This window comes from Nerophis ophidion, linkage group LG09, assembly GCF_033978795.1.
Source record: "Nerophis ophidion isolate RoL-2023_Sa linkage group LG09, RoL_Noph_v1.0, whole genome shotgun sequence".
Classification (NCBI taxonomy): Eukaryota; Metazoa; Chordata; class Actinopteri; order Syngnathiformes; family Syngnathidae; genus Nerophis; species Nerophis ophidion.
In genome coordinates, this window is record NC_084619.1 from 53,643,370 (window position 1) to 53,658,779 (window position 15,410).

The 15,410-nt window shown below is 37.5% G+C and overlaps 1 protein-coding gene across 2 annotated transcripts in view; it reads left to right on the plus strand.

Annotated features, from left to right (window-relative positions):
- The window catches only part of hhat (hedgehog acyltransferase), a 54,601-nt gene extending 42,002 nt beyond the window's left edge, over positions 1–12,599 (plus strand). For both annotated transcript variants that reach the window (XM_061911250.1, XM_061911251.1), the window contains exon 12: positions 9,315–12,599. In XM_061911250.1, the coding sequence (XP_061767234.1) occupies positions 9,315–9,400 (86 nt within the window). In that variant the 3' untranslated portion in view covers positions 9,401–12,599. The remainder of the gene's footprint in view (positions 1–9,314) is intronic.
- Positions 12,600–15,410: the final 2,811 nt, after the last annotated feature.

A 15,410-nucleotide genomic window follows, 5' to 3' on the forward strand; every position in this document is an offset into this window, starting at 1 on the left:
CTGACAGTGATACTTTTTACCGGCAATAATTTGTATTGTCCAGCAAATTTTAAGTCTATTGAGCTGTGGAAAATGGGTGAATGTACATGTTTAACAAAGTTTGAAAAATCTAAAATTTTAAAGAATATTCAAAATCATACTTACTTTGAAAAAAATGTAATGTAATAATTTTTAATAATAAAAAAAAAAGAATAGTTTGCAAAAAAAATTGACAATTCTACCGTTATTATGGAATTATTATTTTCCTTAACTCGATGTTATAATAATCCAAATTTTTCTTTTTGAATTAAACTACTGAACTAAATGAACTTGTCCATACTGTAATACCATCCAAAATGCATAATGATAAAATTACGTCAATGTAAATATTTGTATTGCCTCCCTCACCTATTATAATGTTGATTGTTGCTTTATTAATTTCTTAAAATTTTGTCCTACATGGCATAAACAAACAATAAGAGGAAACTTCAACTTTACAGATGCCACGACAGCTTTTTGTCTTTCTACTGAGACACATGCTGCTGTTTAGCTGTTAGCTGTTCAAGTTCATTGCCTTAACTGTTTGATGAGCTTGTTCTTCCACACCCAACCTCCAAGCATGCATACTGCTTCCCACAAAACATGCACTTGTTTTACATGTCTTGATGATATGAAAAGGGACCAACTAAAGGTTCTTATCCAGCTTCTCAGTAAGTTATTTAATTAAGATGTGTGTCCCAGGACTTGTGTCCGTATGATTCAATCCTACTACTCCACTGTTCTCCCTGAAAGAAAGTACAGTCCAATGGCCTTTAAGACCTCTCACAGCACTTCTAATAACCCCCTGCGGGTCTTGTAGGTAGCATGGTGATGTTGCAACATTACAAAAATCCCCAAAGAAAAAGAGATAAAAACATTTTGTTTTAATTGCTTTGGGGCAGCTGCAGGTGATTAAAAAGTAATGATGTTCCAAGTACCAAGTCTTGCAAAAAAAAATGTCTTAAATGGTGATTAGATTACAAGTACAAATGTCTTCAATATGTCTGATGAGAGCTGAAGCAACAATCGCTTCGCCGCTACTTCCGCTAGTAGGTTGTGTTAATTCGCTTAATAAGGTTTAGTGAGGAGTATTCTCCTATTGAGCCATAATATCTTTTTTTTTTGTTTTACTTTAATTTCGGTCATATTTCAGTCAGCGGATAAGTGCTGCAGTGCTTCGCTCTCCTGACCTTCCTCTCGCGTGCATTACTGTCAGCCTGGTGTAAATAAGTGAAGAGGAACGTCTGCATGTTTTAAAATAACACGCCTTTCTGGGGAATACTTTATAGAACACTACAGGACTCCTTTTAGTATTACTCTTATTTATCATGCATAGCTTCACATATTTATCTCAACAAGTGGCAAATACATTTTTAACTACTTGTAAATCAATGCATTAAAACACAGTCTTTATGACGTTCAAAAATCCTGCGGTTTTAACAGACTTGCTGCAAAAATGCTTGTCCAAGAGCTTCTATATGAAGTAGCTCTCTGCTGTTTTAAGGGACTTAATGCAAATACACAAACTAAAACCTAGTCAAGGAGCCTCTGTGTAACAGAAGAACTCTTATGTTGTTCAGGAGTGACTGCAAAAAAAACTTGACAAAAGGGCTGTGCTGTTTTTTTAAAGACATGTTAAAAGAAATAAGACATTTTCAAAACAATTACAGTCAAAGTTCCTTTACATTTTTGAAAGTTCTTTTATGTGACAAAATTCACTCTACTGTTTTTAAGGCCGTAAGTCTTGTCACAGATCTTCTCAATGACAGAAGCACTGTGCTGTTTTTAAAGATATGCTTGCAACATTGATCCCGGTCAAAGAGCTCCTATGTAATGTTTTTTAGGAGTGACAGTAAAAAGCTTTTAAAATATTTTCTCTATTTGACGAGAGCACTTTGCCGTTTTTAAAGACGTGTTGCACAAAAGTATAGCCTTAAAATAAAAGACGCACTCTGTTGTTTTTGAGGATTGCACTTTGCTTTTACCACGCGTTAGAGAAAAAAACATTTTCAAAGATCCTAAATATGCTGCTGTTTTTAAGGATCTACTGCATTTAGAGTTGTCAAAGATCTTCTAAATGACAGAAGCACTATGCTGTTTTTAAAGATGTGCTGCAAAAAACACCAGTTAAAAAATTCGGTTAAAGAGCTCTATGTAAAAGAAGAGCACTTCTGTTATTCAGGAGTGACAGCAGAAAAACTAAAAAAAAAAAAAAAGATCTTCCTTATATGACAAAAGTGCTGTGCAAATGATAGTGAAAGATCCTTTATATGACAGAAGTGCAATTTTTTAAAGATATCGACTGCAAAAAAGCTATTCAAAGATCCTTTACATGACTGTATCGCTCTGTTTTTACCAGGACATACAGAACATGGTCAAAGATCCTCTATACAACATAATCACTGTTTTTAAGGACCTACTGCATTTAAGGCATGTCAAAGATTTAGAAGCGCTGTGCTGTTTTTAAAGACGTGCTGCAAAAAAAAAACTCTAGTCAAAGACCTTGATCATCAGTTTTACAGGAGCAACTGCAAAAACTAAACTTTTCCAAAATGTTCCTTATACGCCAAAAGCACCGTGCTGCTTTTAAAGACGTGCTGCAAATAAACGCTAGTCAAAGATCCTTTATATGACAAAATCGCTTTGCTGTTTTTGAAGACGTGCTGCAAATAAACGTTAGTCAAAGATCCTTTATATGACAAAATCGCTGTGCTGTTTTTAAAGACGTGCTGCAAATAAACACTAGTCAGAGATCCTTTTGTATGACAAAATCGCTATGCTGTTTTTTAGGGCCTTCTGCAAATAAACGCTAGTCAAAGATCCTTTAAACGACAAAATCAATATGATGTTTTTAAAGATGTGCTGCAAAAAAACACTAGTCAAAGAACTCTGTAATCAGTTTTACAGAAGCAACTACAAAAACTAAACTTTGCAGAGATCATCCCTATACGAAAAAGCTCCGTGCTGCAAAAAACGCTAATCAAAGATCCTTTATATGACAAAATCGCTACGCTGTTTTTAAGGACCTTTTGCAGAAAAACGCTAGTCAAAGATCCTTTATATAACAAAATCGCTATGCTATTTTTAAAGACGTGCTGCAAATAAACACTAGTCAAAGATCCTTTATATGATAAAATCGCTATGCTATTTTTAAAGACGTGCTGCAAATAAACGCTAGTCAAAGATCCTTTATATGATAAAATCTCTATGCTGTTTTTAAGGACCTTCTGCAAATAAACACTAATCAAAGAACCTTTATATGAAAAAATCGCCATGCTGTTTTTAAGAAACTTCTGCAAAAATGCTGGTCTAAAATGCTGGTCCAAGATCATCTACAGAACAGAATCAGAGGATTACTACAAAAAGGTTCACCTCTACATTTCAGCATTTTGGTGTTTTAGGAATCTGCTGTAAAAAAAAATGTAGTCTTTCCTAAATTGTGAACTGAACCGCTACTGTGATGTCATTCATGGTCCAGTCGGGAGGAGTGAATTATTCACACCAACCACCAGAGACAACAGCGGAACTCCGTGAGCCAATCAGGTGTTTATAAAAACCTGATGAGTCTTAACCGATCAATTAGTCGCCGTTGCTGCTGCTGTCGAATGTCCCTTCTTTTTACGGGTGCTAAAAATAGAACAATGAGCAGTTGTTTGCGCGGCGACGTGAGGAGGCGGAGTTTGGGCTGCCTTCATCAGCAGGAGATCAATGCTTTTAAACCAGAAATGGCCACAGTGGAATTCACCTGTCAACCCTCGGCTTATGAGTACAGCGAGCAGTGTTTGCAGTCGGCTGAGCAATATCCGCAGTACTCTATTAAAGTCACGAGTCCGATATAATAGAAAGATGCGGCCATCGATTGTGGCATCAAGAACTGAAGACATTATTCACGGTGAACAGTGCTGCAGAACCCGTTGACCATCTACATCTACCATCTACACATATATATATATATATATATATATATATATATATATATATATATATATATATATATATATATATATATATATATATATATATATATATATATATATATATATATATATATATATATATATATTAGGGTTGTACGGTATACCGGTATTAGTATAGTACGGCTATACTAATGAATCATATTCAGTACTATACCACCTCTGAAAAGTACTGGCCCGCCACCCCACATCATCAACATTTTCTTTTGTTTTTTTAAAATGTATATAAACTCAGGAAATAGGTCCCTGGACACATGAGGACTTTGAATATGACCAACGTATGATTCTGTAACGACTTGGAATCGGATTGATACCCAAATTTGTGGTACAATCCAAAACTAATGTAAAGTATCCAAACAAGAGAAAAATAAGTGATTATTACATATTAACAGAAGTGTAGCTAAAACATGTTAAAAAAGAAAGTTAAGCCGATATTAAAAGTAAATGAACAAGTAGAAAACTAATTAATTTTCTACCACTTGTCCTTAATATTTTTTGAAAAAATAATAGAATGGAAAATGACGAGTTACTGCATACCTCAGCAGGTAAATTAGGAGCCTTTGTTTGCTTGCTTACTAATAAAAGACAAGTTGTCTTGTGTGTTCACTATTTTATTGACGGACAAACTTGCAATAAGAAACATATGTTTAATGTACCGTAAGATTTTTTTTTAATGCAATTTTTTGTGGCTGCCTTTATTTAGAAAATTATCAAAATAATTCTAGTACCGGTACCAAAATATTGGTATCGGGACAACACTAATATACAGGACTGTCTCAGAAAATTAGAATATTGTGATAAAGTCCTTTATTTTCTGTAATGCAACTAAAAACATGAACATGTCATACATACTGGATTCATTACACATCAACTGAAATATTGCAAGCCTTTTATTATTTTAATATTGCTGATTTTGGCATACAGCTTAAGAAAACTCAAAAATCAAATCTCAAAAAAATAGAATATTTCCTCAGACCAAGTAAAAAAAAAGATTTATAACAGCAAAACAAAATCAAACATTTGAAAATGTTAACTAATGCACTCAGTACTTGGTTGGGAATCTTTTTGCACGGATTACTGCATCAATACGACGTGGTATGGAGGCAATCAGCCTGTGGCATTGCTGAGGTGTTATGGATGCCCAGGATGCTTCAATAGCGGCCTTCAGCTCATTTGCATTATTGGGTCTGGTGTTTTTCAGCTTCTTCTTCACAATACCCCACAAATTCTCTATGAGGTTCAGGTCAGGGGAGTTGGCAGGCCAATGGAGGACAGTAATGCCATGGTCAGTACACCAGTTACTGCTGGTTTTGGCACTGCGGACAGGTGCCAGATCATGCTGGAAAATGAAATCATCATCTCCATAGAGCTTTTCAACAGATACAGCTTCAGTAGCCGTATTCCCATGGTCAAGCCACTCCTGAACTTTAGACGACGGAAGTTCCCTCAGTCAGCAATGGTTTGGGGAGCCATGTCAGCTGCTGGTTTTGGTCCACTGTGTTTCATCAAGTCCAGAGTCAATGCAGCTGTGTACATGCTTCCATCTATTGTAAAGCTCTATGGAGATGATGATTGTCCATCATATACAGTCCTGTGTATGATGGACAATTTTCATTTTTTGAGAAAAATTTGCACCCACTGCCCTAAATTGAGCATGAACGAACAATTGTGAGATATCTGGCGGTGTACGCAGTGGTTGTCTACAATAATGAACCCTCTGGTGAATCTCCTGCCTCGACGTGCAAGCTGCTGTGAAAGAGTTAAAAATCAAGCAATCAAAGCTGCAATTACTGAGCAGCAACAATCAGCTGAGGGGAAATTGGATATTTCTTTTTCTCCGGCCTAATGTGGCAGCTGTTGGTGTGGAACTCCTGGGCATTATACAATGCGGTGCGTGCGTGCATGTGGCCTCTCATCCTAAGGTCAATGTGGAGCAAAATAGTGTTAAAATTGTATAATGGCCAGCTGCATTTACCTAACTGCAGATAGTACCGCATCTATTTTGTTTTCTATTATATTGCACAAACTGCTACCCAGGAATCTCCCCCTCCTCCCACACACACCCCCCCAAATCTTGCCCAGAAAACACCTCCATCAATCCATTTTTTACCGCTTGTCCCTTCAGGGGTCGCGGGTGGTGCTGGAGCCTATCTCAGCTGCATCCGAAAACACAGTTTGAAGAAAAAAAACAACAACAATGGAAAATTATCATTCATTTTAAAAATAATTTTGTTCATGAATACATCTCCTATGTGACAGGCACATGCACATCCGTGCGAGTGTCGCAGAGGCCAGTCTACTTCAAGAAAAGTGCTGGAGATCTGGGAGATGGCCTGTGCTTTTGGCTCAGTAGTCAGCACGCTCGCCTCTCACACCGGCAACCTGGGTTAGCGCCCCACTCGCAGCAGTAGAACACAAAAAAACGGCCGAGAGAGCGAGTACACAATGGCTACATGAAGTGATGCCTGACAGCCATGAACACCAGTCATTGCATTCTGGTGTCAAAATTGGTGGCCCGTGTTTGGTTGGGGCCCCCCTGGGCTTCAGCCCAAGTAAGCCCGTGCATTTAGGTGGCCCTGCGGCTCCCTAATAATTTTAGTTTTTATCTTTTTATTACATTTTAATTTTCACCTGCATGCATAACCTTTATTGTATCTTTATTTATTTATATTTACATATATAATTATTGTATTGTTATATATTACTATAGTTTATGTATTTATTACGATTTATATCCATCCATCCATTTTCTACGCTATATAATTAATTTATCAATTTTTGCATGTATATTTATTATATAGATAGATAGATAGTACTATATTATATGTATATATGTATTTATATTGTATCAAGACGCTGCTATATTAAGGTAATATTTTAAAAATATAATTGAAAATAATTAAATGTATAGTAATTTTAAAGTATATAATTTATATATGTAATCTAATATATATATAAAAATATTTTCCCCCACGAATAAAAATAGTACATACTGATACTTAAAAATAATAACATTTCAGCTTGAATTTAAGATGAAAAAAAGACGTCATATACAGTATTTATTAAAATATGAGCAGAATATTAACAGTTACTTTTTAAATTTTTTTTATTGAGACATAAATAATTTATGTATCTAATATTTGTTTACTTACTATGATATATATATTTTTTATTATTTATTTGTTTGTGTTTTGTTGTGTTACAGAGAACAAGGAAATAGGATTAAATTGCTATGGTATGAAAAGGGGTATGATTTAGATAAACTCAGCTTCTTCCTACTCCTTTTCGGATGTACTGTAATGAAACACCTGGAAATATGTGATGACTAAACTTAACTGCAGAGAGTATCAGATCTATCAGAGATAGGGTGATTACGAGGAAAGCAGGCAATTGTCTTTATACTATTTAATGCAAAATGTACATATTTTTTTCATATAATTTACATACGTATAGAACGATAAAAACTAAAATGATTTAAAAATGAATGTTATAATAGAATAAAATATAAGAAATTGAAATGTAGCTGACATTGTATATTGTATCACAGATGACACATTTAAGAAATAATTACATGTACAACAATTAGCGATGTAACGGTACGCAAAAATTTCGGTTCGGTACGTACCTCGGTTTAGAGGTCACGGTTCGGTTCACTTTCAGTACAGTAAGAAAACAACAAAATATATTTTTTTGGGTTATTTATTTACCAAATTTGTAAACAATGGCTTGATCCTTTTAACATTGGGAACACTATAATAATTCTGCCCACGATAATCCACGTTAAACTGCCTCAAGTTGTTGCTTAGATGAAATAAAATGACACAACTTTTCTTCTACATATAAAAACTGCAATATTAAACAGTTTCAAGTCAACTCATCATGCTTAATTTATTACAGCATTGGGGAAGCCTGTAGTTGATTTTTTATTATGTAAATGTTATATTTGTATCAACATGTGATAGAAGGGACCCTGCCATTCAAAACTAGGCTGCTACATTACTAATGATTAATGTAATTACAGCTGAAAAATAGTACAATAGCAATAGGAGAGACTATTCATCCCTGAACACCATGGAGTTCATGCAGGCTTTATGATGCACTTACATTATTATATACACTATCAGAGACAGAAACTCTTCATTTAACATAATGTCCTTTTTTGCTGCTTCAACACACCTCAATCAACACTGTCCGTAACACACACACACACACACACACACACACACACACACACACACATACACACGCACACACCGCAAAATGAGTTAACGTTAGGGTAAAAGCTAACTAGCCTTCACCTAAAGCCAGGACTGCGAGTCTAGTTTGTTTCTAGAAGGTCAACGGGCTCATAGTGATGTTTAGAAAGTAGTTGACTTGGAAGTGTTTAGTATAATTTGGGGAGAGTCCGCTGCCTCCCTGCTAAACGCCTATCTCCTCGACGCTGAAGCGCTGACTAGATGCGCTCTGAATACGCACTGCTGATTGGCTTGTTACCGCTACTGTTGTAACCAATCAGATGGTTGTGTGGGAGGGACAATGCAGGGTGCTGTGCAGGAGACAGAGGCAGAACGGAGCTTGTTAAGACTTTAGCATAGGCGGCTACTTCATATGTTCGTGTGGAACTCGTTCGGTACTCCTCCGCACCGAAACGGTTCAATACAAATACACGTACCGTTACACCCCTAACAATAATACATAAATGTTTTAAAGTAAAGGCATTATATGCCAAATAAAATACTTTTTACAGATGCCATATCTGCTAGGTGGTGTGTGTTATAATGACATTCAGGGTTTTTTTGTATATAAGGGATATATTTGAGGTGTGGCATTTAGTGGACCATGCAGGCAACAGATATAGGCATGGAGTCTTATATAAGAGTGGAGAGCAATATTCGGAGCATTAGAAGGTTGTTTGGAAACTTACACACGTGTGAAGACAGTCAGAGGTTCGCGTGTTAGCACCACAGCGGGGCTTCCTCCGGGGCCACGCAGGGCCCAGTGGCGACTCATTTGCACGTCCAGAATATTTTCAAGGTGTCAGCAGAGACAGGAAGCGCTCGCCCTGGCCCATCTCAGCTCAGGTGAGCTTTGAAGGAGCTGTGCACAAAGCGTCCATACGAGCGTGGTCGAATGAATTAGGAGGGCAGAATAGGAGATGAGGAAGTATCGAGGGTGCAGGTGCACGCTCCTGGAGGGACGCCAGCTGCTCTTACCGCCTCCTGCTGTGATAAAGAGACGACAAAAACAACTCATTAGTTTTGATATTCAATGCGATGAAGATGACTTTGCAAACATGCTGTACCTCTCTCTCCCCGGTACCAGGCTGGTCCACTGTGGCGCCGCCAATGTTGGCCTTCCTCTACTGCTTCGCCCAGGTCGGGCTGGAGTGGACTTCTCACCCGTCGTGAGTCACCTTGACTTTTGCAAACCGGGAACCCGCAAACTCCTGAATAAAGCACCGGCGCGGCCAAAACCACACTCGGAACCTGGCCGGCGGCCACTGAAGCTGCCCACAAAGCTGGCAGTGGACTCAGAGGGTCAGTTCTGTTTTTCACTTTCTTTCTTTTTTTCAAATCTACACGCTGTAGACCAGGGGTTCTTCATCTTTAGGACCTCGGGGTCCAACTTTTCCACTCAAATATTAACACACAATATAATAAAATAAAAATAAATTCATTAATTAAATATAATAAATAATTAAAAAATAAAAAATAAAAAAAATAAAGTGCACTTTTGTGCATGATGTCAGACAAGATATTTCAATAACTGTCAAATAAAAATGAGCTGCATAATAGGCAAAAAAACCACAATATTAGTCATTTTACTCTTGATTTCAATCATATTCAATAACTAAAACTTAACTATTTACAGTTTAAAACAGGGATGTCAAACATACAAGTATTAATGAAAGAAACTCCTGTTCTAAATGTGTCCACTGGATGTCACAATAGCAATTCTGTTAGGCAAGCAAACGGTTTATACCAAGGCCAAGCAGGAGGTAGACAGTAAAGGGTGACTGTGGCTCCTCCTCCTTGAACCACATCAAACCTAAAACCTGACATTTTATGTCTTCTGGTTCGAACACATCATCATTTGGTACTCTTAGTCCCTCAAAATGTCTCTGTCAAACACGAGAAAAGTGAACTTAACCCTTTTGAAAAGTTTTTATCGACGTTTCTTAAAGGCCTACTGAAACCCACTACCACCGACCACGCAGTCTGATAGTTTATATAGCAATGATGAAATCTTAACATTGCAACACATGCCAATAAGGCTGGGTTAGTTTACTAAATTGCAATTTTAAATTTCCTGCGAAGTATCCTGTGGAAAACGGCGCGGTATGATGACGCGTATGACGCGTGCGCATGACGTTACGGATTGTAGCAGACATTTTGATCCAGCACCGATCCCAGCTATTAGTCGTCTGCTTTAATCGCATAATTACACAGTATTCCGGACATTTATGTTGCTGAATATTTTGCAATTTGTTCAATTAATAATGGAGACATCAAAGAAGAAAGCTGTAGTTGGGAAGCGGTGTATTGCGGTCGCCTTTAGCCAGAGAAACACAGCCGGTGTTTCCTTGTTTATATTCCCGAAAGCTGATGGTGAAGCTTTACTATGGAACAGAGCGGTCAAGTGAACATGGTTCCCTACCACATGTCAACCGGCAGGTTTTGGTGAGAAAATGGTGGTATTAAGTCGGCTCTTACCGTAGTTATGAGCGGAGAGCTTGCGTCGTGCCTTGCTTCCTGCAGCTGCGGACTCTCTTGCCTCCTCCCAACAGCCGCCCCGACCGTCGGATGCTTGCACCGTGGAGGAGGGGGGAAATAGATAAAATCTCAGCCCGGCTGCCTTGCCTCGTCGAGAAACGTGGCTTCCATCGAAGACACTGGCGGTCACCACACCCGTGGCCACACCTCTCCGACTTTCAGGTACGTTCATATAATCTCACTAAAACACTAGTAACACAATAACCAGATAAGGGATTTTCCAGAATTATCTTAGTAAATGTGTGTAATAATATCTGAATCGCTCCCACTGCCCTAGTCTTTTTTTTTTCTAGTCCTTCACTTTCACTATCCTCATCCTCGAATCTTTCATCGTCGCTCAAATTAATGGGGAAATCGTCGCTTTCAGGTCCGAATCGCTATCGCTGCTGGTGGCCATGATTGTAAACAATGTGAGGATGTGAGGAGCTCCACAACCCGTGACGTCACGCGCACATCGTCTGCTACTTCCGGTACAGGAAAGGCTTTTTTATTAGCGACGAAAAGTTGCGAACTTTATCGTCGATGTTCTCTACTAAATCCTTTCAGCAAAAATATGGCAATATCGCGAAATGATCAAGTATGACACATAGAATGGACCTACTATGCCTGTTTAAATAAGAACATCTCATTTCAGTAGGCCTTTAAGGTTTGTTGAGTTAGCACTGGATTGATACGTGGACATGATAAGGAGGTATTTGATACCTCCGAGAGTGTACATGTTTTTTGTTCAATCCCAGAAAGACTGTGACTTAAAAGTTTAATCCTGGCTTTGTAGATACACTGAGACAAAGTCTAAGCTCACTGTGTTTTTGTAGCTGCACCAATTTCCTCAGAATTTTCAACAAACTTGAAGTGTTTCGTCCAGAGTATTATTTAGGATTTGTATGTTTTCAGAATGTGCTTGTTCTATATTTGGCCAAAGTAAAACAAAGAAATCGACCTGGAGTTGTCTTTATTTTTAGATTATCATGCCATGATTTTACCCCTGAGTTAAAATGAGTTTGACGCGCCTGGTTTAAAACCTTGTCAAATAATATGAAAGCATGTACTTATCACAAAGGTAATGCATTTTTTTATCACATAATTCTTAGGCTTAGGTCAGGCTGATTAGAAAAAAAACTAACCAAATATGCTGCATAAGAAGGAGCTCATAAATAACGGCGAAAAATACATTTACTGTATGTGAGCTGAAATAAATAAAATACATTTTTAATTAACAAGTTACTTAATTAAACTGTCAATAATATTAAAGTGCAATTGAAAATACTGCTTCACCACTTTAGTCATTGTTTGTGCCTAAGAAACTTCTCGATGACTTCAGCTCAGAGTTGACAAACGTACGGCCCGTGGGCCGAATAAGGCCCGCAAACAGATTTTATCTGGCCGCAGGATGAGTTTGCCAAGTATTAAAATGAGCTGCATTTTTTTTTTTTTAAGTGAAAGAAACTGCTGTTCTAAATGTGTCCACTGGATGTCACAATAGCAATTCTGTTAGGACTAACAAGAGGTGCAAAGTAAGGCATGGCTGCGGCTCCTCTCCCTCGACCCAAAATGAAACTTAAAACCTGTTGTTTTGTCTTCTGCTTCGAACACATCGTTATTTGGCAGCCTTACTCCCCCATAATGTCTTAGACCAAAAACGAGAGAACTTAACCCATTTGAATAGTTTTTACCTCCGTTTCTTAGTTTCTTGAGTTAGCACTGGATTGATACGTGGACATGACAAAGGAGATATTTGATACCTAAGAGGTCACATGTGTTTTATGTTCAATCCCAGAAAGACTGTGATTAAAGTTTAATCCTGGCTTTGTAGATACACTGAAACAAAGTCTAAGCTCTTTGTGTTTTTGAAGCTGCACCAATTTCCTCAGAATTTTCCAAAAACGAAGTGTTTCATCCAGAGGATTATTTGGGATTTGTACATTTTCATAATGTGCTTGTTCTATTTTTGGCCAAAGTAAATAACCTGGAGTTGTCTTTATTTTTAAGTTATCATCTCATGATAACTTAAAATCACGGCCCACTTGGGAATAGAATTTCCTCCATACAGGCCCTGAGCTAAAGTGAGTTTGACACCCCTGCTTTAGGTCCAGACTTCTTCTGTTTACTGCCACAAGTGGTGAAAAAGTGTATTACAACTGAGTACCGCTTCGGCCCATATGGACCACAGCTGATACTTTTTTGGCTGTAGATGACTCATGCCATTGTTTTGTGGAGGTTGCACCAGCAGCACACATCATCTCACTTATAAATAAGTACCTTTAATACAGAGTAAATGTAATGTTTACACTCACATTAGCGACTCCACATGTAGTGTATACTGGGTGACACTAATATCAGTAGATGCATTAGCTGACAACCTCAGGCGAGCCGACAGGCTTCTCGTTAATAGATGACATTTATCCTCCAGAATGCACGGACTAATTGCTCTTTTTGCCGCAAAGCAATTTACTGCCAATTGGCCTCAAAGATCGGTAGCTTCCTAAAAAGTTAAACAATTAATCTACCTCACAGTTTCGAGGAAACGGCTACTTTGGGTCGGGTCTGTTTTAAATGCATGGATCTCACGGAAGCATGTATCACAGTTTTACAGATGCCCAAACATCAGCAATTTTTGGCTCCCAGATGTGAACAAAATGTGTAAAAACTGGGGCTGTCAATGTTACCGTGGTAACGCATGTTATTAACCACAAGAAAAATACTCTCATTATAGGTTAATTATTATTTTCTATAGTTACCTTAGAGGTCAGTAAGGATGGGTATCGAATATCGCTCTTTTTTTGGCACTGACCAAATCCCGCCACATCTACCAGGTACTGATTCACGTCAAATCCAACGGTGCCATGATTTGGTACCTGAGTCCCGCTTGACGTCACACCTGAATGGCACTTAACAATTGCCTCAGCAGTACTGAGCCAAACTAACTTTACGCAATGTTGCAATTTTTCTGCCAACAAAGAAATTGACTCAAAAAACACTCACAGTTCCACTTTTCCAAAAAATTATGCTAATACACACCCTGCGATGAGGTGGCAACTTGTTCAGGATGTACTTCCCCTTGCGCCCCAATGCAGCTAAGATAGGCTCCAGCGACCCCAAAAGGGACAAGCGGTACAAAATAGATGGATGCTATGTACATTGGCTTTACTACTGACATACCCCGGATTAGCACTAGTGTTGTCAACACTTCCAAGATGTTAATGAAAACTACAACCAAGATGCACGTTGCAATTAAACAGCTGGTGCGTAATAAGTACAATACTTACATTATTAACATTTTGTAGGGCGCAACAGACAGCAACGACTGAACTAACACAACATAAACTATGCACTACTGCCATCTAATGTCTTGGACTTGCAACTGTAATTGAGACTGAGGAAGTTCATAAAAAAACAGGCTAAACAAAGTGGCAGCAGTTATAGTCAGCTCATTTTTACATGTTGCAAAAAAATTAGACTTTATTATCTAAAAAAACTATTAATGTTCATAACCACACCCAAAAGTACAGAAAATTGGTATCAATTCCTGGCAACTGGGAATCGATACCGTATCGGTTCCAAAGTGAACGGTACCTATCTCTGACGTCAGTGATCAGGTCAATACACACGTCAATGCAAAGATGAGTGAGGAGACTCTAACTGTTGTGCTCGCTGGCAAATTTTGCACAATTATTGCACCTTTTTTGCACAATTATTGCAGGATTGTTCAAAATGTGCACCTTGTAATTACTGTTAGCAAATTTTGAGCAAACAAATCATGTACATTCAGGTACCACATTGAACAAACGTCGGTGTGGGACATTCTGACAATAAAATTGCATTTGTGTCAAAATATCTGTGTCAAGTTCATTTAAATGATGCAAGCAAGTAGTGATGTGAGTGTGTGGCAGTCAATAGCTGTAGCGACACTGCATTGATACAGTGTCGGTGTTTCGTAACAGCACCATCTGCAAAATTAAATAAGTCACTATGTTTGACCTATATATATATATATATATATATATATACACATATATGCATATATATACATATGCATATATATACACATATATTAGTTTATATGCATATGTATATATATATATATATACACATATATATACATATGCATATATATACACACATATTAGTATATATGCATATGTATATAAATATATATATATATATATATATATACACACATATATACATATATACAAACCCATTTTCCATATGAGTTGGGAAATTTTGTTAGATGTAAATATAAACGGAATACAATGTTTGCAAATCATTTTCAACCCATATTCAGTTGAGTATGCTCCAAAGACAAAATATTTGATGTTCAAACTGATAAACATTTTTTTTTTTTTTGCAAATAATCATTAACTTTAGAATTTGATGCCAACAACACGACAAATAAGTTGGGAAAGGTGGCAATGAACACTGATAAAGTTGAGGAATGCTCATCAAACACTTATTTGGAACATCCCACAAGTGTGCAGGCTAATTGGGAACAGGTGGGTGACATGATTGGGTATAAAAACAGCTTCCCAAAAAATGCTCAGACTTTCACAAGAAAGGATGGGGCGAGGTACACCTCTTTGTCCACAACTGCATGAGCAAATAGTCAAACAGTTTAAGAACAACTTTTCTCAAAGTGCAATTGCAA